Source organism: Rousettus aegyptiacus, unplaced genomic scaffold (assembly GCF_014176215.1).
Source record: "Rousettus aegyptiacus isolate mRouAeg1 unplaced genomic scaffold, mRouAeg1.p scaffold_m13_p_8, whole genome shotgun sequence".
Taxonomy (NCBI): domain Eukaryota; kingdom Metazoa; phylum Chordata; class Mammalia; order Chiroptera; family Pteropodidae; genus Rousettus; species Rousettus aegyptiacus.
This window is the reverse complement of record NW_023416311.1, coordinates 72,123,343-72,149,977: the sequence shown is the minus strand read 5'-3', so window position 1 is coordinate 72,149,977 and position 26,635 is coordinate 72,123,343. Positions and strand designations below refer to the sequence as shown.

Sequence of the window (26,635 nt, the reverse complement as noted above, 5' to 3'; positions counted from 1 at the left end):
TCACATCTTCTTTATCCAGTCATCCATTGAAGGACACTTAGGTTTTTTCCACGTCTTGGTCACTGTGAATAATGCAGCAGTGAACATAGGAGTATATATATCTTTACAAATAAATGTTAAAAAAAAAAAATGAAGGGGGGAGGGATTTTAAAAGGAGGTAACCATTTCTCAGCTCCCACCATTTTTTCCTTTCTAAGAATGTAGGTCCTCTGGTGTCATATGTTTTGATAATTAAAGAGAATATGGAAAACTGGATTTTTAAGTAAGTTCTTCTAAGTTTTAAATGTCTGCATCTAATTTTTAAGAACCACAAAGGCTAAATAAAACTTATCTGCAGTTCACCAGTTTACAAACTGGCCTGGCCAATCCCTCCTCTATTCCTTATCATCAGGGCAGATAATCTTTTAATTTTCAGGTGTCAGGCTTTCCTGGGACATAGCCCACTTAGGAGGTCATTCAGTTCAGATTTTGGGTATTGAGAATTGGTTCTTTGGAGGAAGAGAGATCTTTTAAGGATCTCTATAGTTAATGATTCTAAGGGTAATGACTGGACTTGTAGCATCAACATCATCTGGAAACAAGTTAGAAATGCAAACTCAATCCCTGTCATATACCTATTGAATCAGAAACTCTGGGGGTGGGCCTAGCAATGTTTAAACAAATCCACCAGGTGATTATGATAAGTGCTAAAGTGTGAGAACCCCTGCCTCTAATCTTATTATAGAGATACATAGGTAACTTAAAAACAGGTCCTGATAATAGAATTCTACTAAACTTAAAAAGAAAAAATTAACTTAGGTAACTTTACAGTAAATAAGTCCCAAACATGGAATTGCTTTTTCATTCTTTAGATTGTCTTTAAACATTAATGTTTAAAGATTTGTATATGAACTTAAAATTTTTTAATCAAATTTATTGAGTTATAATTAACATACAATAAAATGTTCCCATTTTAAGTGGGAGGTTTAGCCTTTTAGCAAATGTATATACACACCCATGCAACGACCTCCATGATCGAAAGGGAAAGTTTTCATCACACCCATCTGGCCCCTTTGTGCTCATTACTCCCCAGGACTTCAAGCACTGGGTACCACTAATCTGTTTTCTATCATTGTAGATTAGATTTGCCTGTTATACACTTTCTTACAGATTGAATCATACAGTGCATATGGCTTCTTTTGCCTAGCATGATGTTCTGGGGATTCATCCATGTGTGTATCAATAGTTTGTTCCTTCATACTGCCTACTAGTATTCCATCGCATGGATACTTTATTATTTGTTTATTCTCAATGGATACTGAGGTGGTTTCTGGCTTTTTGGTTGTTTTAAATAGAACTACTATGAACATTCCTTTATAAATCATTGTTCATATATTTTCATTTTTCCTTCAGTAAATATGTAGGAATAGAATTACTAGGTTGAATGGCAAGTGTATAATTAACTTACATGACACTGCCCAGTTCATGTTTTTTTCCAAGGAATTGCCCCATTTTACACTCCCACACCCTTACCCAACAGCTGGTATTCTATAATTCAAATGTTAATTTTTAGAACATTTTTGCAACATAGAATAGGCCATGATTTCTTAGGACACAAAAAGCATCTATCATAAAAGAAAAAATTAAAATCAGACTGCACCAAAATTTAAAACATCTGCCTTGAAAGACACTATTAAGAAAACAAAAAGACAATTCACGAGCTGAGAGAAAATGTTTGCAATGCAAACATCTAAGGACTGGTATCCAAAATATATAAAGAATTCTTGCAATTCAATAATAATAAGGTAAACAATCCATTTTTTAAATGGGCAAAAGATTTGATCATTTTGCCAAAGAAGATATATGACTATTTGTAATGCAGGAGCTCCAGCCTTGGATATTCCGAAAAAAACCACCAGGAGGACATGCCATGAGGCAGGGGAGCTCAGATAGCAGTTGGTTGGAGCTGCAAGAAAAAGCTGCTGCTGACAAAGAGCAAGCAACATTTTATACACAAAGGCAGAGGGAGAAGTTATCTCATTGTGGGAGCAGCCACCTGTGCTGCTTGGTTACAAGACCTGCTTACAGGAGTCGACAAGTCCATGGGAGCAGCAGAAAGTGTCCTTGGGAGCAGGCATTGCCAAGAGCCCTTTCTCTACTGCCTTCCTTATGACTGCAGACCAAGCAGGCGTCTCGTCTTCTGAGTACGTGGAGAGGCTATGTTCTGAATTAACCCCACAATATCCAGCAAAACATTAAATTAAAACCATGGTGAGATAACGTACATATACCCTAGAATGGCTAAACTTAAATACTACTCTCTGTGTATGTGCTTTTGGTTGAAAAAAGTCATTGAAAAGAGTATTACTTTAAAACTGAAAACATCGAATCCTCTTCAGATTGGGTAGTGGATATTTGTGAGTGTATGTTTGCATTTTTGTTTTCGGCTACCTTTAATTGCCTTCCTTTGAGAATTATTTCCCCTTCCTGCCATATAGAGGCGATATTTGGATACTTTTCCAATTAAGGCTATGCAGAAGTTTTCAGTGTCACTAGGAGTCAAAGGAGTTCTTTCAACTGATAAAAGGTCTCCACCGGAAATCTACAACACCATATTTAGTGGTCAAAATTTCTGCTGAAGTCAAGAATATATAGGATATCAATTATTCCTGTTATTAAGCAACATTATATTAAAGGGTATAATCAATGCAACAAGATAAGAAAATGAAAAGACCATAAAAGACAAAACTGTCAATATTCTGATAATACAAATATCTACTTAGAAAATCCAACAGGATTTATAATCATACGTTAAAAAATAGACCAGCATGTGTCCTATACATCATCAATATTTAGAAAAACAGAATAGTAAAAAAACATGCAAATCATAAGGGCAACAAAATCGACAAGGCGCTACAGTAAATGTAATGTGTGTTGGACCAAGATGGACACATTGGTAAAAAGTAAGGTTTATTGGCAGATAGAAGGGTCAGCAGTGTAGAGAGATTCCCCTGCCCTCTGGACTTGCTGTAAAAAGAATTATGGATCTAGGAGCAGCTGGATGCACCATGGAAAGTGCTTCAAAAGAACACTGTCTTTGTAACATTATATACACATAAAATTTAGGAGGGGCTGGTGAATAGCTGGTCAACTATTTAGCAATGATTGCTTCTTGGCTGGGTAAATGGCCTTGTTGGAATTCACCAGAGGAGTTCGCACACCAGTGCTCCTGGTAACAGCTAGAAAGAAGCCTTACTAACAGCAATTTGTTCAACTATGCTTTCTGGGATACCTGGGTTTGCCTTTCCTTAAAATCTAGCCTTATGGCAGTGTAACAGTGGTTAAAAGTGCAGACTCTAGCAAGACTGATTAATCTGAACCCCTATGTGCATGAGTTTCTGCATCTGTGAAATGGAAATAATAACAATATCTCCTTCGTATGGACTGTTAAAGGGATTAAGTGGACATATCTAAAGTGCCTGGCAATTAGTCATTTAAATAAATTTTAGTTCTTATTGGTAATAATTACACAATATTATTGAAATGATTTTTAAAAGTATAAACCCAGAAAAAATAAGAAAGCAAGAGGGGACCATTGGCACATAGAATATTTCTGAAGAAAAATTTTCCCCTCTTTAATGCCCCTCCCACACACACACATACACAATTCCACCCTTGAGCTATGGATGTTGCCATCTCCCCCTTTTTTTTTTAAGAGCTGGATGTCTGAGGGCCGGTTGGAGGAGTGGAGGGGCGGAGGCGGGGCAGGGCATCTCCCCGCGACTGGGTCTTGTCCGTGGCTCCACCTGGGGTGCGGGGTCTTGTCCGTGGCTTCACCTGGGGTGGGAACCCAGGATCTTCTGCATGTAAAGCAAATATGCTAACCACTACACTACGGAGTCACCCCCTTCCCCCCCAACTTTCGAAATTTTTAACCATAATTTTGACCAATCAGCTTTTAAATTGCCTAATTTTTAAACATAAATTGAAAACCAGGGATCAGTATTCATTTGAGGAAAGCTGATAATGGAACAGTTGGCTCCTTCTACCCCACAATCAGATTATTTGATAGGTGTTAACCCTAAGGCAAAAATTTATATGATTCTTCTCTTTAAAAAAAATTTGAATAAACTGTTTCAGCTGACTTGAAGGAGCCAGTGTGGGCACTGGGCATCCCAAAACAGAATCTTTCAAGAATGGGTCATTTTATGCTTAAGGAACATCCCAGGTGAGCTTTCAGCTGCTAGCTCTGTCTTTATAGGTAATTTGAAATCATTTTCTGAGATGTTCCTCTAACATTTAGGGCTTCTCCAGGGTAAATCTTGGCTTCCCAGTCTGGTCTTCATAAAGTAAATGGTTTAGGTTCATGTGGCTTTTAATTAGATTTTTAACCATAATTTTGACCAATCAGCTTTTAAATTGCCTAATTCTTAAACATAAATCGAAAACCAAGAATCAGTATTCATTTGAGGAAAGCTGGTAATGTGGGGGGAAAAAAAAGTAAATGACAACAGCCTTTGAAGAAACAAATAATTCAGGAAACAGATGAACTAAGCGTTAGCATTGATTAAGTTAATTTGTTTACCAGGACCCACAAAATGGAAGCCACCACAATGACCCAGCCCAAGTCACAAAACTGAGACACCAATGGAAACGCTACACCAATCCCAATTCTCCAGCTCAGCTTTAGCTAGTTTACCTTCCTCTAGAAAATAGGACTGTGGCCTTATAAGGAAATCCCCTACCCTTAGCCAATCATGCCATTTACAAGACGCCCCTTCTCTGTAACCTGCTCTTGCTCCAAGTCGCTGGGAGACAGTGTTTGTGAGGCTCTGTGTTTTCCTGGTGCATGGGCTGTTTTTCCTTGAGTCAAGAACATCAAACTCATTATTCGATTATTTTAATTTTGTCATTTGACAATATCGTAGCAGATATTCAGAAAGATTACATTGGTTAAAAAAATTAGATGTCATGAAATTAAGGATCAGAGAACAAGAAGAGCTGTGGGAAATTACAAGTATATTCACTGAAATTAAGAGTTACTAATGCAGAGTTGGAAGATGGAGGAAATCTCCCCCAAAACAGAGCAAAAGCACTAAGGAATATATGAGGGGGAAAAAAAGATAAGAATTTAGGTGATCAATTAAATCTCCATCTAAATAATGGGAATGCCAGACAGAGTAAAATAAGAATAGTAGACAGTAGGAAATTATCAAAGAAATTATAGAAGATAATTTCCCAGGGCCGATGGGACAGCCATGTGTTCAGACTGAGTGCCCACTACAATGTAGAAAGACCCACACTTACACACATTTCGAAATTTTATAACCGCAAGGATAAAAGAGATAATCCTAAAAGATAGTCAGAAAGATAGATACTGTCACCATCAAAGACAAAACTTATACTAGCTCCATAACCATTAACCAATCTTAACTGTTGAGAATAAAATACTTCCTGTTATGGGACTTGGTAGGTTTCGTAATTCCTCTTGTGTCCTGACTAAGCTTGCTTGACTCAATACCCTAGAACATTTACTGGTCATTTCTCAGAGAACTGAAACTTGTTTTGAGTTTCAGCTCTTCAAATGTTTTTTCATGGCTTCCTATTAAAGGACAAACTCATTTGTACTTGAGCCACACATTCTTCCATGGGGCATTTTCCTTCCACTTGACTGGGACTGTGGACAACCTCTAGGTAAGTAAATTACCTTTTCTGGCAACGGTGCTTTCTTCCACACCTAACTTATGGCCCTCGTATTTCTTTTATTCTTGTTTCTCTCTTTGGAAGCAAGAGGACAAGCACTGGAGTCACACAGACTTAGCTCCAAGACACTGTTGCCTCACTGGCACTCTTAGCACTTGTAGTCAAAGGACATCAAATCTGGAAAGGGAGATCTTGGAGATCTTCTCTCTGCCCCAGACATAGCCTTGCAATTAGCAGAATTGACCACTGAACCATCAAAATTGATCCCAGCTGGCTTTTTGCAACCCTGTGCTTATTTATCTCCAAGGAGGACTGGAGCCATGGTGCTCTCTCAGCCAAACCTGAATGGAATGCACTAATAGGTGATTAATGTACTCCTGTGCTAGGGTCTGAGACAGACCAGGGGACGGACAGCCTGTACCAGCTTATTTCTGATTTAAAGACTGGTCATGCATCCTAGTTTTGTCCACATTGACCAGAGGGGTATAAAAGACCCCTTCTCAGAAGAGATCGTGGTTTCCCCAAGACTAAAGTATCTTGCACCTATTTAGGTGGTTAATTATCTAAAATGCAGCACAGCCTGCGCAACTGAGAAAGGCCCCCAGGAAATAGGCCTGGGATCAGAGACCTCTTTGATGTTTGCCTGTTTATTTTTATTTTTGTTTTTTATACTTTACCCTTATTAAAGTCTTATGTAAGTATAATACGAAGAGTCCTGTCGGTTTTTCAATTATCCAACCTTGTGTAATTGCTGAAGATAGCACGGTGAATGAGATAACTGAAAGTTTTTGGCTTTATAATTTAAATGATGGCTAAGGCTTTGGGAGAAAGAAAGATGAAAAATGGAAGAAAGATATAGAACCAGGCTGGCTGCTAAGGAATCCCTGGTTTCAATTTACTCAAGTACTGTAGCAATTGATGGGAGGACAAGCACAGCAATGGAATTAGAAGGCGGTCAGTCCAGAGCCAAAGGAAATAGCTAAGTAGATTAAAACAGAAATTCAGATACAGGGGAAGTCAGCCAGGGATACTGTGCTTCGACTGGTTCTGGCTGCTTTGGCAAAAATGAAAGTAAGAAGGAGCCCTAGGCTGCCAAGACCATCAAGCTTTGCCTGGTTTCTCCTGTAAAGGGTAGGAATGAGGCCAAAGGTGAGGTGGATAGATATTTCTTTTGGTCAGAGTGAGACACTCATCTGATAAATGATAACCACTAAAGAGGCTCTACTGGGAGAGGGCATCAAGAGAACTGAAACAAAGAAGCTACTCAGCCAAAAAGCTAAGTAACCCTGTGGACTGATACAGGAGCTCCTTGAAGAAACTGCTGAAATGGATTTAATGCATTATTGACAAAGGAGTTCTTTTCCTTGCAGTAGGTACTGCCAAATGAGGAACATGCTTGGTCTTAATCAAGATCTTGTATTAGCTACAACTTTTGCAGAACTGTGGGTAGACTGGCAAATTGCAGATGAGCTGAGCTGGATAAAGGTGGGGACACATAAAACACACCTTGTAAAGCGGAACCATCCAACTCCACCTGTGGGTATTAAATGGAATATTTCTGAGGTTCTTAGAATGTTGAGGGTGCAAGCAAGCATCTTTGGACTTGTTATGTGATGATACTGAGGTATTCCCTATTTTATATCTTTGATTTAAGTGATGATCGATGCTGTGATGAGAAGGCCTCCAACTGCTTGGATTCCATATGCCCTTACCGATGGGAGGGCAGGATGACGTGAGAGATGCTATCGCAGACCTACTAGCATATTTGCTTTCAATTGGGCTGAATGATGAATAAAGATTAGTATTATTCAGAAGAAAGGAAACAGTAAGAATAAAAGGGTTGAAAAAAATCTCAGGGCTAGTAAAACAAGAGGAAGTGTTCATTAACCTACTCTTCTTTCCCTTTTCAGAAAATGGCCACTCAGAAGACAGCCACTAAAGAGAAGATTTCCCAGTCTGATTATACTTCCCTCCTGGAGCTGTCTAATTATCTAGGCCTAGATGCAGTTCAATTTACAAAGAAAATGGAAGAAGAGGAACAAGAGGAACGAGAAAAAATGCAGAAAGGCTTTAATTCAGAAATGCGCAGTGAAGCAAAAAGGTTAAAGACTTTTGTGACCTATAAGTCCTACAGCTCATGGACACCACAGGAGATGGCAGCGGCTGGGTTTTATTTCACCGGTGTACGATCTGGGATTCAGTGCTTCTGCTGTGGCTTAATACTGTTTGGTACCAGCCTCCAGAGACTCCCCATAGAAGACCACAAAAGCTTTCATCCAGATTGCGAGTTCCTTTTGGGCAAAGATGTTGGTAACATTGCCAAGTACGATATAAGAGTTAAGAATCCAGAGAAAAAGCTGAGAGGAGACAAAGCAAAGTACCAAGAAGATAAGGCCAGACTTGAATCCTTCGAGGATTGGCCATTTTATGTCCACAAAGTATCCCCAAGGGAGCTCTCGGCGGCTGGCTTTGTCTTTACAGGTAATTTGAATTCATTTCCTGAAGTGTTTCTCTGGAGTTTTAAGTTTAGGTTCCATAGTTCAGTTGCAGTATTTTGTGAATCTTTCTTCACTTGTTAAATGCGTTGCAGTAGGTATAAGATATATTTTATTAAAATTCAACTTCAGTAATTTTACTTTAGCTTTATTTTGTTTCATACGGTGTGTTAATTTGCCAAATATATGTAAAATAAGCAGTTATTTTTCCTTAAATTTGGACCATAGACAATACTGACTGCATTCTTAAGTTCCTGAAAATAAATTGAGGTCAGTATGATCCCAAGTCTCACCCACCTTTCTTTTGCTGCTCTTATATGATCTTTCTTTGATTCTTTTAATTGCTGCAATATTCAAGGGGTATTTTTTTGTTGGTTGGTTGGCTGGTTGGTTTTAATATTAGGGCTAACTCTAATGATAGAGCAAACTACATTTCAGAAAATTGTACTTTGAATTGTCCTAGCCATACCATAATTGCTATGACAGAGGTGAATTAGAATTGTAATAACTATAACAGGTATCATTTACTAAACACTTACTTGATGCTAGACACAGATTAAGCACTAATTCTGATCCAACAAACTTGCTCTTCCCCCATTTCACAGTTGAGTTCATTGAGGCTCGAAGAGTTTAAAAAACGTGTCTTAGTTTCTGTATAAATTTCACAGTGAAGCTACAGCTTAGGTTTTCTAACTGTGCTGAGGTATCTTTACTTCCCCACTACTTCAATTCTGAGAGCTCGAAGAACAAAACACCAGCTCTGGGAACACCTTGCAGGCATATTGAGTTAAATAGCTTAGAGTTCTGTAAGTAAAGTATGGCCATGACTGATGGGTAGCATCTCAGGCTTAGAAAATGGTCATTGAGGGCAGTGGGGCTGTGGATGGAGATTCAGCCAGATGAGAGTGTGAGTGGCAGACATGTTGCAGCACATCTTACTCATGCACAGAGCAGTCAGCTCGCAGACACACATCTTCTGGACTGCCCCTTGGTGCCATTCCTGGATAATCAAATGTTTTCCTTCATATGGTAGGCAAGCAGGACACTGTGCAGTGTTTTGCCTGTGGTGGATGTTTAGGAAACTGGGAAGAAGGGGACGATCCTTGGAAGGAACATGCCAAATGGTTCCCCAAGTAAGTAGATAACTCTCTCTCTTTTTTTGTTTTAAGACAAAACAAAACTAAAGACAAGAGTCACCTTCCTAGAATAGCACTTTCAGTTTTGATTTTTTTTTCCTACCCAAAACCAGAACATTCCAGAATTAAGCATTTATTCAAGCAAGAAAGGGCTCATTACATTGTGAACATTTTTGAATTATATAATTGTAAAATAATTTAAATGTTGTTTATTATCCCAAATACTAGAACATATTTTGCCAAGTAGAAGTTTCAGGATGTGCCTTAATAAATAAGAATAATTTGCATAGGGAGGATGTAAAATGGTGTATAAAAGAAGTTGGAAAGTAAAACAATGTTTAAGATGTTATTACAAATGGTTTTATGTACTGTTGATTATATACCAAATGAAAATGTTTTATTTCAAAAACTCCGTTTTGATCGTCACGATGATCTTTAGTTTCCTGCTTAAAAAATGAAGTGTATTTTAATTATTTTTAATGCTATATTCACTAGTGTTTTACATAACTTTGTACCTTTCAAATACAGATTCATTTCCTTAACGATTTTTTAAACATCCATTATGGAAAATTTCATACAAAGATAGAATAGTACAATAAATGCTTATCAACATATGGCCAAAACATATCCATCTCTCACCCGCCTTTTCTCAGGAAATAATAATAATAACTAGATTATATTAAAGTCTATCCCAGACATCATATAATGTCATTTGGTGATATTTTAGTATATAACTCTAAAATGTAAGAATATCTTTAAGAAACATAACCACGATATCATTCTCTCCCCTGAAAAGGATTAACAGTAATTCCTCAACACATATTATCAAATATCTGAGTCAGTGTTCAAATGTCCACATCCTCCCACCTCCCTTTCAAATGGTTAATTTGAATTGGTATCCAAAGTCCATATATTACATTTAGCAGATATGTCTCGATATTTTTAATTTATAGCTTTCTTCCTTCCCCATCTTTTTCTTGTCATGTACTCATTAAAGAAGCCATGTAATCTGTATAATTCCCTACACTCTAGCTTTGGCTGAATGTGTTTCTGTTGCGATAACATGTTTCTCTACTTCCTCTATTTCCTCTAACCTAATACTTGGATCTTGTGGTGTGATCAGGTTCATACTCTTTCTTTTAACGAATATTTGCCATACGCTTACTACACTTACTAATGCAAAGAAGTTGTTGGTTGAATCATAGGTCAACCACAAAACAACTGGGCAGTTATTTATAAGTTATCTTGCACAGAGACGGCCATGCTCACAATGGAAATGGAAGGATGTCTATGATCTTTTAAGTGAAAAAAGAAATATGCAAAATAATGTGTTACCGTAAGCCCTTTAAAAATGTGTAAAACCACTCAACCTATATATGGAGTTGTTTCAAAATATATTTAAAAAGGTATGAAGAGATATAAACTAAACAATAGATGCATTTGGATTTGGATTTGTTAGAAGATAAGGTGGAAAGGATTTTCATATTTTATTTGGTTCACTTCTATTTCGTTTAAATTTTGGGGAACAAACGTGTATTTTGTAGTAGAAAAGAAAAAGTGATGGTGGGGGAGGTGGAGAAGGGAACAAAGAAGGAGAGGAGAAAGAGGTAGAGAGATAGAGATGGGGAGGAAGGGAGGGAGAGAAAACTCTTCCTGACAAGCAGATGAGATAGTTATAGGGATTCGTGAAGCCAGATTATTAAATATTTTGAATGTCACTCTGGCTCCTTGACCAATCAGAACAGACCCACCAATCATTCTTAGTGTTGACATGTACCTTATGGGTATGTATCAGATGAGTGTCATCTCTGGCTCAATATTTATTGCTCTTGGGTACCTGTCTCAGCGATGGCCTCAGTTCAGTCTTCACTTATACTTAGGGTCACTATGTGTAGTGTCATTGGATTATACGTTGGACAACTTCCAGTGACACACCATTCACATAGACCATCATATGACTAGTACCAACTAAGTGGCACATCCTGTCTGGAGTGGCCCTGGTATACCTTCTTTGACATAGGGCTGAGGGAAAGGTAAGAAGCATAGGAGAGAAGATACCAGTCCAGTCATCAGCCACAGAGAGTGAAGGAGGTAAGGGCTGCTGATATGAAGGGCAGGGCAGAGTGCAGCAGCTCAGAAGACACAGAGCCGCTTCCTTACTACCAGCCCCTAGACAAGTTACTCTGAGTCTCATGTGTAAAAGTGCAGATTATAATATACAGCTTAATATATAGCCTATAATATATAGCTTGTATAATATATAGCTTATATATAGCTTGTGGTAAAAATTATAAAGTTATATGGAGCAAATGCCTAGTAAAACTACCATGTATTATGTGAAGCTGATCGACTGTTTAACTTTTCCTCTATCATTTTGAACACATGCTCAGCCAATAAATTTCAGAGCTGGAATTAGAACTAAGAATCCCTGAATTTCTTGCTGGTTGCTCCAACTCGAGCTGCTTGGACTTCAATTTTATAGAGCGGCTTTGTTACATCTTTTATAAAGTATGGACAAAATGAGTATTCTCACACTTTTTAAGCTGATTTTATTATAATTTTTAAATAAAATTAAGTACCATGTATTGAGTCCCTCCTCAATTCACATTAAGCATGCGGGCAGGGTACCCCGCCCTAACCATTGTGTTCTAGGTGGGTTATGTGCAGATTTAAGGCAAACCCAGGGAGATGGTGGGCACATGCTGAATGGGGACCTTGTATTAGTATACACAGGCCCAGAGAAAAGCCTGGAGACTGAAAATCTGTCTCCGTAAGTGGAGGGATATTTGGGACCACCAAAGAAAGTGGCTGGCTACTCCGAGAGTCAGGTAACTAATAGTGTTTATTGAGGGAAACTTACATATGAGTCATATCAGAGGCAGATGCAAGATGAAATGGATCCCCATGCCTTTTGGCAGGTGCCAGAGAATAGGGTGAAGGGGTGCGGGGCTAGTCACAGACACTAGTATGTGAATGCTACCAGGTACAGAAATTATATGTTTAACCAGGTCAGGACGACAAACCTGTTTCAGGAATCAGCACATTGCAGGAGGCAAGACAGGGGTACTGATTTATGTCAGAATGAACAGGGAGTCTCTGAGGGGATGGGGGTCTGTGGAAAGCAACCTCCATTCTGGCCCAGGTCCATCTTGCAGGACAGACAGTGATCATATCATAAAACAGTGTCTCCTCCACATCCTGGCTGTTTATAGAATGGTGATTCCAGAGAAATATATGAACCATCTGATGGAGTTCATTTTCTCACGTGATTACAAGAGAACAAGGACAAGACTGATCACATCCCTGTTAGTGGCAGAACTGGGCCTAACATTCTGGCCTCTTGATTCCCAGCCCACTTGTTACTACAATACTACTAGAAAAATAACTTAAATTTGAATTAGAAGAACTTTTTCAAATTAATTTAAAAATTGCTTCTCTTTTGTGGAAAGGAATGAGATTTTAAAATGGTATTCAATAAGGTCTTTTTTAAGAATTCAAAATTTGTTAACTTTCATTGTTTAAGGAGTGGTGATATACTTTGTTTAGTAGCTGAAATATGTTATTTATATAATTACCCTTAGTGCCAGTAACTTTCATATAAGGACAGGAACTGGATTCAGTCACCATAGTTTAATTTAACAAACAAAAACCTCCAGCCTATATAAATCAGTCTCTTTGATTGTATTATTGTTTCAAGAGAAAGAAATAATCTGAAGATTTAATTTTAAATTATTTATGTTGTCACTGATAGAAGTTAATAATTATATGAGAATAATGTAATCCTCATAAATGAGTTTTGGGATAAATTTTTTAAAAGTTTTATTTGAAGTTTAATAAAATTCACCAATTTTAAGTGTACAATTCAGTAAGTTTTAACAAATGTTCATTGTGTAAACAATAATAGAACTATAAGACATCTCTATCAGGGGTAATTTTAATTATGTTTTTTAATTATAGATGTGAATTTCTTCAAAGTAAGAAATCCTCAGAGGAAATTGCCCAGTATATTCAGAGCTACAAGGGATTTGTTGGTGTGATGGTAATTTACAACAGCATTTTTTCCCCTCAAGTTATTTTTTGATTACCTAATATTATCTGAATCAGAAAAAGGATGGGCAATCTTTTTTTTTGTCATGGACTCTACTCTTATTCTCTTATTTCCTTTCCCTACTTCGCATCTGACAGAATGAAGAAAATAATGTTCTCTTGCTAAACTAGAGCCCTTAAAATTCCTTTTTCCAGGGCTGGTTTTCAATTGGTCTGTTTGCCTTCCTGAAAGTCTTCACCTCTTTGACTGAGGCCATCTTCCCTAACCTCCCTTGGCTGCCCCCATCTGAATGCTGTGTAAGATATTGGGACCATGGCACCAGCATTCACAGTGGGCCTCGAGTTGCTGCCTCCTAGCTGGTTACTTTATCCTCTATTAGTAATGATTTCCTAGTGGCCCATAATGGAAAACGCAAACTGCTTAAGCAAAGAAGGGAATTTATTGGCTAACATTCGTAAGATAAAAACCTTTAAGAGAGAACATGGTCTCAAAGTAGGGGAGAAGTGTTTCCTCAGAAAGAAACCCAGATGCAATTACCAGAGAAGGATCTGTTGCTCAATGCCTAACATCCTTCTGAGTCTTTCCTGTATCTCATACTTTGTCATTAGTCAAAGTACATCTGTGATAGTTACATGTAAATCCACTTTGGAGCTGGAGTTCTGGAAACAGTGACCGCAGAAGGTTTTCTGTTAGGTATAAAGAAACAGGTTTTTGTTTTTTTTGTTTTTTTGGTTTTTTTGCACTGCATAAAAATTCCAACATTAATAGAAATAAAAATTAAAGGAATAATCTTCAACAATTCTACCACTCAATCCAATGAAACTCTTCACTGTGTGGGGCTTTCGATTTTCATTCATAGATAGGTATATACTCTAAGTCAAACAAAGTTGATAACTTGAATTTTAATTTTCTTCAGGGAGAACATTTTGTGAATTCCTGGATAAAGACAAATTTACCTATGGCATCAGGTAAAGACTCAGACATATTCCAAAAGCTTTGCTTGTTTATTTCTTTTGTTTTTCTTTGGTCTTCACCCTTTTTAAAAAGTCCCTTCCATTTTTTCTCCTCATTTTCATGGTGCTATAGTTCTGTTTGTTTGTTTTTTAAACCATCTTCATAAGATTTCTGGTCTTCTAGAGTGACTTTTTTAGCATAAATAAGCACAGGGAAATATAGCAGGGTTGGGTCCTTGACTGACACTTCCCCTAAAACAATTAAAATTTCTGGATAAAATAGTTTTGAAAACATAGATCAGTATCTGTTAAGAAATTAAGTGTGAGGTAATAGAAAAAATATATATGATCTCTACTCCTAGTTTCTGGCACAGAGCTCCTAAAATACTTGTAGTTTTTAAAGTGATAAGAGCAGTAGGAGCATCTTTTATACTAATATTTAGTTTTTGACACCGTCCCTGATGCAGGGCCTTTAAAACCTTTGTAAATTCCTAAGTGATAAGAGCATCTTTTGTCCTAAGGAAGAAACTCTGGGGGGAGGGGCACTCCTGGATTGGGGCTGGTCACTTGAAAGACTAAGCCATGATTAGAAGCTTGGAATTGTCAGTCATGGCCCCCAAACTCCAGAGAGGAGAGACAGGCTGGAAATGGAGTTAATGATCAATCATGCCTACATGATGAAGCCTCCATAAAAATCCCAGTAGTACAGGGTTCAGGGACCTTCTAGGTAAATGAAAATATCCACATTGCGAGGATTACATACCCGATTCCATGGGGACAAAAGCTCCTGCTCTTGGGACCCTCCCAGGTCTCACTCTATGTGTCTCTTCATTTGGCCATTCGTCTGTATCCTTTAATAAACTAGCAAACATAAGTATTTCTGAGTTCTGTGAACTACTCCAGTGAATGGACTGGGTGCAGTCTTGCAGGACTGAGCCCTTAACCTGTAGGATCTGAGGTCATCTCCAGGTAGAGAGTGTCAGAATGATTAAATTGTAGAACACCCAACCCAGCTGATGTCAGAATTTTTTGGTGGGGGGAAAGCCGCACACATCTGGTGTCAGAAGTGTGCGAGGATCGTAGCAGTGTGATAGTAAAGGAGACACAGGAAGAGAAGACTGAGGGTTTTCTAATATGTTAAGTATACATAGATTAAAAATGAAGTGACGGCAAGAATCCTGGTGTTAAGTGGAACAGTGAAGCAAGCATTCGTTTTTAGAAAGTTTGCACAACCAAGTTAACATAAGTTTAATTTTCAAGTCCCTGTAGGGTGCAGATGACAGGAATCAAATCCCAGGGCCCAATCCAAGATGGGAAGTCTAATGGAGACTATTGCACAGAGTGGACACCTCAAAGGGCAAGAAATAAATCTGCTCTTAAGGAAACTGCAAGGAAAATTTGGCTCTTTCAAATCTTGACACTAACTTGGGGAGAAATGGAATATCCTCTAGCTTTTTTCTGGTTTTATTCTGATAGTGAAGAGATAATTTTTAAAGGTTTTATTATAGAAAATTTTGAACATGTGGAGAAATAAGACAATAGTATACAACCACCCTATATCACCCATTCTGCTTCAATAATTTAACACAAGGTCAATCTTGCCTCATCTAAACCCCTTTCTTCCTTTTTACCCCTCCTCCAATAACACTGAAGCAAACTCCAAACATCCCATTCTATCTATAAATGTGAAGAGATAACCTGAACACTGATGTTTGTAATATCAAAACTTGCTGGTCTTACCGGCTTTTATTCAAGCTTATTGCACTGACGGCATCTTTGCTAATGAAGAACCCGGACTAGGCTTTTAAGAACTGGCCCCAGGCATCTCCTATGGAAGTTGTAGCTCTCTGGCCAAAGGAGGCCTTTTTATACAGGTGAGCCAGTAGTTTGTGCAAGCTCTTGCCTTGCTGCTCATTTAAACCCTATACCCTTCATGATCCTGAGCTTGGGTTTATCTAGTCTCAACAATCTCCACTCCTTTAATCTTTCCTTAAATATCCCTTTCCCTTGCTGTATCAGAAACCCTCTCCCAGTTTTCCACATCTCCCTTAGGCAGAGAAACTCCTAACAGGTACACGTATCCTCCGCTTTCCAAAGTCTGCTTTTCACCACTTTGTTTTTATGAGAGACATACATCAGTACAAGCATACCTTGGATATTGTGGGTTCGGTTCCAGACCACCACAATAAACTGAGCTATAATCCTTTTGCAGATGGGGAGGGTCTTGCCTTCAGTACATAAAGTAAATTTTTAAAAATGCAACACCTGTGAAGCTCAATAACACAAGGTATGCCTCTACCTGTTTTTGCTAACCAAATCTGAAGAGGATTTTCGCTTTTGCCAAACAAGGCGAAAAGCAAAAACAGTGTACAGCGTTTGTTTTGCGGTGAACCATTGTAGAGGCAGCACACACCGGAGCAGTGAGAGTGGCGCCACCAAGCCCCTTCCCTGGGAACTGCACTCCACATCTCAGCATTAAGCCCCCATAGCTTTGAACTGTCAGTGAACATCTGTGCTTTATCTCAGTTTATTTTGTGTATTTGTTAGCAAGAGGTGTCCTAAGGCAGTGGTCCCCAACCTTTTCGGCACCAGGGACCCATACTCCTATGATAATCTAATGCCTGATGATCTGAGGTGGAGCTGAGGCGGTGATGCTAGCGCTGGGGAGCGGCTGCAAATACAGATGAAGCTTCATTAGCTCACCCACCACTCATCTCCTGCTGTGCAGCCCAGTTCCTAACTGGCAGTACTGGTCCACAGCCCAGGGGTTGGGGATCCCTGTCCTAAGGTAATTGCTTCTTCACTTTCTGCCATTTCAGCTTATGAAATGTTTCATAGGAATGCTCTGCTTTTGGATAGAGGGGGCAGGAAACTGTATTCTATTTGGGATAATTATGTCTTACTATCTATACATTACTCTCTTCCCCACCCCCACCCAATCCCATCCCTGCCCCTGAAAACTGTCACATGACCCTTTTGCTTATATCTCTTTAACCAAAACTTAGTAGTCTGATGGCCATACTTGGTTATAAGAGAAGCTGAGACATTTAATTTTTTTTCCTGGCTGGCAGTATACCCAGCTAAAAATTGGGGTTTGGTATTATAAAAGGATGAAAGATACTGGGAATGTGGATAAGCAGTCTTTGACATACACTACTGGGAAGAGAAAATCAGAAAATACTTTTAAAAATGATTTCTAAGCATGTAGAATCTTCCATCAGTTCATAGTATTCTCTTTAGCTGCTGGTTCAGGAAATTCTACTCTTAAATCCACAAAGAATAGGTTGGTTCCTCTCAGGTCTTTGCCTGAGGTACAGTAAGGTGATCAGAAAGGATATCGTGCCCTTCCTTGATACCTTTATTGACCTTCAGACCAAACACACACTGAGGGCCCATGCAGACCCTTTACTAAGAAGTCAAGTAGATGTCACAGAGCAGTATAGTATAGGGGAATGTAGGGATTACTTTAACAGAAACATACCAATGGTACAAAAAAATCTCAGTGCCCCACAGTCTTAAGCATGTGGAAAGACAGTGTCCCACTCTTTCTCCCTATTCTGTTCTGTCTTCCTCTTGCCAGCCTCCCTCGAAGACCTGCTGTCCAGTGTTCTTACACTATTCCTTTTTGAACCTCCACCTTTCCCCACAAATCTTAGTCATCTGACCCTTTTACAGTCTTGCAAGCTCTAGGACCGCATATTTTTGTCCAGACACAAAGGGGATGCCCTCGCTTGGCCATGCCTACAGGGCTCCAAGAGTGGAAAGAAGATGAGGGATGCCCCATTTCTAGTTTAATCCTTTGATACATCCACATGCTAATTTCCGTCCACAGAAATAGTCTCATAAGGAGACTTGATGCTATTTCTGGTGGAATAAACCTGGTGCTAATGTAGTAGAGACATTTGATTCTTCATGAACTTACCTAAGGGCTGCTGTTCATATTTTTTTCCTGAGCTCCAAATATATTCTTTCTGATTTATTCCTCAAATACTTATTGAGTGCCTAAAAAGAGCTAGGTGTTCTTCTAGGTCCATGAGATTCACTGGTGAGCAAAACAGACAAAAATCTCTTCCTTCATGGATTTTTAATTCTATACTCTGATTTGCAAATCTCTTGCTCCGTAGGAGGATGGGTCAGGAAGATGTTCCTCAAAGTGCATGATACATAGGAGCATTCATGACTCACAGCATTGGTCCTGTATAGAATACTGCCTCGCTGATGACCCAACTTGTGACTTTTTCACAAAATCTGATTGGAAATGCAAGTAGGGTTTTGCCAAAGACCTAGTGGTTAACTGTGTCACTCGATGAATACACATGCCAGTGGTACTGATCGAATTTCCTTCTAGGTATAAAGGACATTGTCCAGCGTTTTTCCTGTGGAGAATGTTTGGAAAAGTGCGAGGAAGGTGGTGACCCATTAGGAGATCACACCAAATATTTTCCTAAGTAAGTAGTAGAATGAATGTTTAATGTCTGTGAATTTGGATGTACTTTAACAATTTGTTCCTCGTTTTTTCATTTTCTTCCTCATTTTATTTTCTGATTAAATCTTTGCCCACCCTTCTGATTCATACCATAGTCTTTATCTCTTTTTTCACTGTACTCTCATGACACACTTTCCATTTAGCCTTCTTCTCATTATAGTTATAGCATAGTTTTGATTAGAACAATATTGTTATATGTTTACTTATGACTCCATAAATGCTATGCAAAGCTGAACCTGTGATAAATTAATATTTTCCCTCTACAAGTTTCAATTTTTGTAGAAAGTAATAATTGTCTTGTTCATTAATGTTTGCTTAGTACTGTTTTTAAAATAAAATTCATACATTAACCAATTTAAAGTGCATAATCCAGTGGCATTCACAATGTTGTGCAAACACCCCCTCTATCTAATTCCAGACATCTTCATTACCCCAAAGGAAAACTCTGTACCCTTGAGTGGTCACTTCCTATCTCTGTGCCCACTGCATTCTAGCTCCTTAAAGCTAACAATCTGCTTTCCGTCTCTATAGATTTACCTGTTCTGGAAATTTCATGTAAACAGAAGCATACGATATGATTTTTCATATCTGGCTTCTGTCACTTAGCATAATGTTTTGAGGTTCATCCATGATGCAGCATGTGTCAGTACTTCATTCTTTTTTTTATAGCTGAGTAATATATATTTCAATTTATTTGTATTTAAATTTTTATATAATTTTATATTTAATGTTATATATTATAAATAAAATATATAATGTATATTTCAATTTATATATTCATTTCTTCATATCCTTATCACTACTTTAAAAAAAGTATTTTTTTAATAGCCATTTAGTCTTTTTTTTTTTTTAAATCTTTAGCACCAGTTCATCTTCAAATTCTCCCAGATGTTTAAATCTCCTCTCCAGTCATTTGGACCTATAAGACATCCCATCATTTTCATTTTCTTGAAGGATTCTCTCCAACATGAAGTACTTATCCTGTAGTCATCCTAGGATCCTGAGATCTTTCTTCATGATAATCCTAGGGACTCCTATTGCCTCTTTCTCGTGTTATAGTTCCTGCATCCTGGATCTAATGTCACCCTCTTTTCGGTTTATTCACTCATTTTGGTGGAATACCAGGGAACCTCCGCAGTTCCCTGGGAAAGACTGCACAAGAGATACATGTTTCTAGCTTATATATAATGCACCTATCTCTGTATATAAATAAATAAATATATATATATATATAACATATATACACATACATACACACATATATACATATATACACCCCCCCCCCAATTCTGATATTCTATCCCTCCAATCTAGAGGTAAACATTATCCTAAATTTTAGGTTAATTATTCCTTTGCTTCTCTTTATGGTTTTTCTGACTACATATGTATCCTTAAACATACTGAACTTTGCCTGTTCTTGAAGTGCAAATAAATGGAAGCATATTGCATGGTGGTTCTGTGATTGGCATATTTTGCTCCACATTGTTTTTGAGACTCAATCATAATTACGTGTAGAGTTGCAGTTTGCTTGTTTTCACTGCTATAGTGTGTATTATTTTATGAAATAATAAAATAGGCAACACAGTTGGATCTTCCTTTTTGAAGTCTGACAATATCTGCTTTGTAATGGGAATGTTTAGAATATGTATATTTAATGTAATTATTGAAATGGTTGGACTTAAATGTACTACTTTGCTATTTGCCTCATAGCTTCTTTGTTCCCTTTTCTTTTTGTACTGATTTCTATGAGTTTGAGTAGTTTTTAGTATTCCATTTTATCTCTGTTATTGTATTAGCTGTACATCTTTGTCTTTTTTAGTGCCTGCTTTAGAATTTGTAATATGTATGTTTAACAGCACAGTCATCTTCAAATAATACTTGACATGTAATGTATGAACTATGTAACAGTATACTTCTATTTCTCCCCTTTTATCCTTTGTCCTAGTCATGTATTTTACTTTCGTATATATTATAAATCTAACAATATAGTATTATACCTTTGCTTCAAACATATCTTTTAAATATATTTTAAAAACAGAAAAATGTCTTTTATATTTACCTACTTAGTTACCATCCCTGGTGCTCTTCATTTTTTTGGATAGAACCAAGTAGAGTTTCTTCTGTTACCATTTTCCTTTTAACTGAAGAACTTCAACATTTCTTGTAGTGCAGGTCTGCTGGCAAATAACTGCTTTGTTTGTATGAAAAAGTCTATATTTTACTTTCCTTCAGAGTCCTTTTTCTTGATGGGTCTATCTGCATAGTGATCTTTGACAGAAATATTAAAAGTCCTATTTGCTATTTTCCTGCAGCTACTCTTCTATTCCTCGACTCATCTCCAAGCCACGTGGAAAACTAAGAACAGGCCTGCTCTTGCTTTACTGCCTGCTTTCCTGTGACTATGCGACGGCAATGAGTGCAAGCCATTGGGTTGTTCTTAGTTTCCCATTTACCTCCTCATATTTATAGTTCTCACCTATCCAAGAGAATCATTTTGGGCAGAGCTCTTCAGAATTTTCTCCCTTAGTTCTTCAGGCAGACATCATATCTGAATTTAAAGGGTTTTTTATGTCCCAGTTTCATGATGTCTGGCAAATAGTTTTTGCAGAATATGTTTGGCCATTCTTTAGTCTTCATATGGATGGAAGTTTTTTTTTTAAATAAACTTTTTATTTGGGAATAATTTTAGATTTAGAGAAAAGGTACAAAGATAATAGAGTTCTTATATTCTCACCCAGATTCCTCTAATACTAACATCTTTTACATTATCATGGTACATTTGTCAAAATTAAGAAACCAACATTGATACACTACTATTAACTCCAGACTTTCTTTGAACTTCACCAGTTTTTCTACTGTCTTTTTGTGTGTGTTCCAGAATCCATAGATGGAGTTTTCTTGTTTTTGTTTCCTTAGGTTCATCTTCGTTGTTTCATGAATGTTAAATATGTACTCCTTCCACCAAATTCACTGGTTATCCCCATTCCTTTATAAATCATTTACATTTCTATTGCTGAGAGTCAGAGTCCAAATGTCTTGATGACATTGACAAGAGAAAATCACTAGAAATATTAATTTTATATTTATTTTTTTTGCCATTAAAACCCTAATAGTTTTCGAAAACCTAATGCAAATGCTTACTCACCTATAACTATTTTTATAGGGTAATGCTTACTTGCCTGTAACTTTTAACTTTTATGCTTAGTTGTCAGTTTCTCCAGAATATGATGGCCTCTGCAGAAGTGATTCCAGACCTTCAGAGCTATGGTGAACTTTCTGAATTAACGGTAATGAACAGTACTACATTATTTATTTTAGCAGTACATGATTGAAAACTGTTTTTGAACAGGAATTGCTCATCATAAATAATAAATTCTGAAAATATCTATTAAGCAATTATGATGTGCTAGGTGCAGGTGGGGATACTACAGTAAACAATTAAGACAGACTACCTAGCTTGCTTTGTGAAACATAGAGTCAATCAATCCCTTCTACTTTGAGGCCAGGCTCTTTCAATCTTAGAGGCATCCAGGATACCTGGATTCCATCTATGACATTCATTTGGAGGAGAGTAAGGTCTAACTTGCTACTTGGCCATTTTCAGGGCTGGAAAGATACGTTTCTTCTACAATAGCAAATAACTGGCCAAATCATAAACCAAGATAACAGGTTGACCCCTTTAATCTGAGGAATCTTTCAAAGTTCTCTGGGATATAAGCCACTATCAATTTTATACACAGGTATCTTATTAGAGGCTGTATGTTAGGTATATTACGTTTGTCCTTGCACAGAAAAAAAACAAAGTAACTTGCTATTTATTTGATTCAAGTTTTATATTTGTGACCTGAAAAATAAAATTGAAGGAAAAAAGCCTTGGAGATATAGAAATAGCTTATTTTTTAAGGAAGAAACCTAACTTTCTCAGGTATGTAATATTAAAAATATTAAGAACTAAGGTCAAATGCTGCATCTAATGATTTCTGGAGGGTTTTCTTGCTCTAGATGCTATGATTCTGATTACCTACCTGGACATTATCACTGCTTAACTCATCCATGGAATGAACTGTATGTGTATCACCTAGGAGCACACACTTGCAGATCATGTATCGTTTCATGTTTGTAGCACTGTTCCCTTCAACTGGCATAAATATTTGAGGGTGGATTGTGTTTAGATATTTGTTCTCTAGCTATAACATGATGCCCCACCATATACAAACTTTGACTTAAGAGGATTTTGTTTTCAAAGGAAACCACAAGTGGAAGCAATCGTGAAGATTCAGCAGCAGTTAGTTCTACAGTGCCAGGTAAGGATTTTGAAGCAGCATATGGGATATAGGTATGTATACTTTTTGTATGTAGGGGACTTTAAAAGAGAGTATTTACAATTGTGCCTCCTTTTTCCTATCCTCAGAGATGGTCCAGGTTGAAGCCCAGTGGTTTCAGGAGGCAAAGAGGCTGAGTGAGCGACTGAGAGAAGCCTACACCAATGCCAGTTTCTGCCGCATGTCTTTGCTTGAGGTCTCTTCCAGTTTAGCCACTGACCATCTGTTGGGTTGTGATTTGTCCCTTGCTTCAAAACACGTTAGTAGTCCTGTGCAAGAGCCTGTGGTGTTGCCTGAGGTCTTTGCCAACTTGAACTCTGTCATGTGCGTGGAGGGTGAAGCTGGTAGTGGAAAGACAGTCCTCCTGAAGAAAACAGCTCTTTTATGGGCATCAGGATGCTGTTCCTTGTTAAACAGGTTCCAGCTGGTTTTCTATGTCTCCCTTAGCTCTACCAGACTGGACCAGGGACTGGCCGACATCATTTGCAACCAACTCCTAGAGACAGAAGGATCTGTTACTGAAATGTGCCTGAGGAATATCATCCGGCAGCTAAAAAATCAGGTGTTATTCCTTTTGGATGACTACAAAGAAATGTGCTCAGTCCCTCAAGTCATAGAAAAGCTGATTCAAAAAAACCACTCATCGAGGACCTGTTTATTGATTGCTGTCCGTACAAACAGGGCCAGGGACATCCGCCAATACCTAGATACAATTCTAAAGATCGAGGTGTTTCCCTTCTATAATACCATCTATGTGTTACGGAAGTTTTTTCCACACAATATGACTCGTCTGCGAAAGTTTATGATTCACTTTGGGTTTAATTCAAGTTTACAGGGAATACAGAAAACTCCACTTTTTGCAGCAGCAGTCTGTGCTGCCTGGTTTCAGGATCCTTTTGACCAGTCCTTTGATAGTGTGGCCGTTTTCAAGTCCTATATGGAATGCCTTTTCTTAAAGCACAAAACTTCGGCTGAACTTCTCAAAGCAGCTGTGTCCTCCTGTGGTCAGCTGGCTTTGAAAGGGCTTTTTTCATCTTGCTTTGAATTTAGTGACGATGACCTTATAGAAGCAGGGGTTGATGAAGATGAAGATCTAACCATGTACCTGATGAGTAAATTCACAGCCCAGAGACTGAGACCAGTCTATCAGTTTTTAGATCCTACATTCCAAGAATGTCTTGCTGGAATGAGTCTGATTGCACTCTTGGATTCAGATAGGCAAGAAGATCAAGATTTGGGGCTTTATTATTTGAAACAAATTAAGTCATCCATGATAACTGTAAGTCCCTTTTATTATAACACTTTTTTGCAGTATGTCTCCTGCTATCCTTCAACAAAGGCGGGGCCCAAAATTGTATCTCATTTGCTTCATTTGGTGGATAATAACGAGTCACTGAAGAATATATCTGAAAATGAAGATAACCTGAAGCACCACCGGGAAAGTTTAGAGTTAGTGCAATTAATTAGGATGTCTTGTCAATCTCATTACTCTTCAGTGGTTTCAAAACAAGTACTGGCTCTTGCCTTAAACATTGCCTATCGAAGCAACACTGTTGCTGCATGTTCTCCACTTATTTTGCAATTCCTTCAAGGGAGAACCCTGACTTTGGATATACTTTCATTACAGTATTTTTTTGACCACCCAGAAAGCCTGTTATTGTTGAGGAGCATACGACTCTCCATAAGAGGAAAAATAAGGTGTCCCAGAACAGATTTTTCAGTCCTGGAAACATGTCTTGACAAATCACAGGCACCAACTATAGATCAGGACTGTGCTTCTGCTTTTGAACCTATGAAAGAATGGGATCAGAATTTAGCTGAAAAAGAGGAAAACATAATGAGATTTCTGGATATGCAACTTAAAGCACCACCAGACATCAGCACTGGCTACTGGAAACTTTCTCCAAAGCAGTACAAGATTCCCCTTCTGGAAGTCCATGTGGCTGATAGTGATGGTGTGGACCAGGAGATGCTCAGGGTTCTGATGGTAGTCTTCTCAGCTTCACAGCACATTGAACTTCATTTAAATAAAAGCAGGGGCTTTATGGAAAGCCTCCGCCCAGCTCTTGAGCAGTATAAGGCCTCTTTCACCAAGTGCTCCATAGACAAATCTGAGCTGAGTGCAGAAGAACAGGAATTGCTTCTCAATCTGACTTCCCTGGAATCTCTTGCAGTCTCAGAGACAAGCCATGAACAAGGTATACTTGAGTATATTTTAGCTGGCTATTCTGATGGTAATTTTATTTGCTCACTCTTAGTTTTAGATGGATAAAACTTCTGAAATCATGAAACCATAAATACTTGCTGATAGAACAGATATAAACCTTCACTAATTTATTTTTGTCAGCAATAAGAATTGGTGAAAGGCCTTTACATAGAATGATTTTCAAACAGCTCGGGTAAAAATATTAACTAATGAATGCTAATAAGCTCTCACGAATTTTATTAGTAAAAGAATGATTTATATGTAAAGATGGTGCTTGAGAATTACCCTCACTACCTGTTTAATGCAAGGAAGGATTTATACTCTCTGGGAAATAAATAAAGGGGAAAACTCTCCCATTTATTTGTGTCTTCTTTCACCTTTCCAAGAAATGTTTGAGAGTTTTCAGTGTAGGTTTATATTTTCATTAAATTTATTCCTAGGTAATTCTATTTTTTGATACTTGTATAAATGACATTTATTTTTTCGTTTTCTAATTGTTTATAGTATGGCTTTGGTTTTTCAACAGGTTGTTATATGACTAGGTGCTGTGCTTCGTATACATGTTGCTTGAGGTTCACTGAACATTTTTTGAATCTGTGGGTTGTTTATCATCAAATTCATAAAAAATTTGTTATTTTTAATGCTTTTTATTATAGTGAAATATACATAAAACATTTTTCATCATCCCAAACAAACTCTGTACCAATTAAACAATAACTCCTTCCTCTCCCCAGCTACTCATAATGTCTATTCTACTTTGTTGTCTATTCTGTGTATTTCATATAAGTGGGATCATACAATATTTTGGCCTTTTGTGTCTGGCTTATTTTGCTTAATACATTTTCAAGATTCTTTTATGTTATAGTACAAATCAGAACTTCATTTCTTTTATTGCTGAATAGTATTCCACTGTGTATACATATGTTTATCCATTCATCTATTAATAGACACTTGCATTGTTTCTATTTTAAAATTTTTCAATAAGTTTTAATGAGTATATTAATGCATAATTGTACTTTATTCTTTTACAGAAACTTTTCCCTTTTTTATTTAAAAAAATTTTAATTTTTTTCCCTCCCCCCCTTTTTCTTCTAGCTCTTTTAAGTAATGCTGCTATGAGTATTGATGTACAGATACCTCTTTGAGATCTTGCTTTCAATTCTTTTAGAAATATACCCAGAAGTAGAATTGCCAGATCATATACTGGTAATTCTATTTAATTTTGAGGTACTTCCAAACTGTTTTCCACAGTGGCTGTACCATTTTACATTTCCATGAGCAATGTGCAGGAACTTCAATTTCTCCAC

The 26,635-nt window shown here is 37.6% G+C and overlaps 1 protein-coding gene across 13 annotated transcripts in view; it reads left to right on the top strand.

Annotated features, from left to right (window-relative positions):
* LOC107498708 (NLR family apoptosis inhibitory protein) overlaps positions 1-26,635 on the top strand; it is a 44,063-nt gene that overhangs the window by 4,580 nt on the left and 12,848 nt on the right. For 4 of the 13 annotated variants that reach the window (XM_016122138.2, XM_016122137.2, XM_016122130.2 and 1 more), the window contains exons 1-9: positions 5,683-6,831; positions 7,593-8,163; positions 9,211-9,310; positions 13,271-13,352; positions 14,278-14,329; positions 18,663-18,762; positions 22,006-22,087; positions 23,047-23,104; positions 23,212-25,320. In XM_016122138.2, the coding sequence (XP_015977624.2) occupies positions 6,820-6,831; positions 7,593-8,163; positions 9,211-9,310; positions 13,271-13,352; positions 14,278-14,329; positions 18,663-18,762; positions 22,006-22,087; positions 23,047-23,104; positions 23,212-25,320 (3,166 nt within the window). In that variant the 5' untranslated portion in view covers positions 5,683-6,819. The other 9 variants (XM_036226218.1, XM_016122132.2, XM_016122136.2 and 6 more) reach the window with 9 other exon arrangements.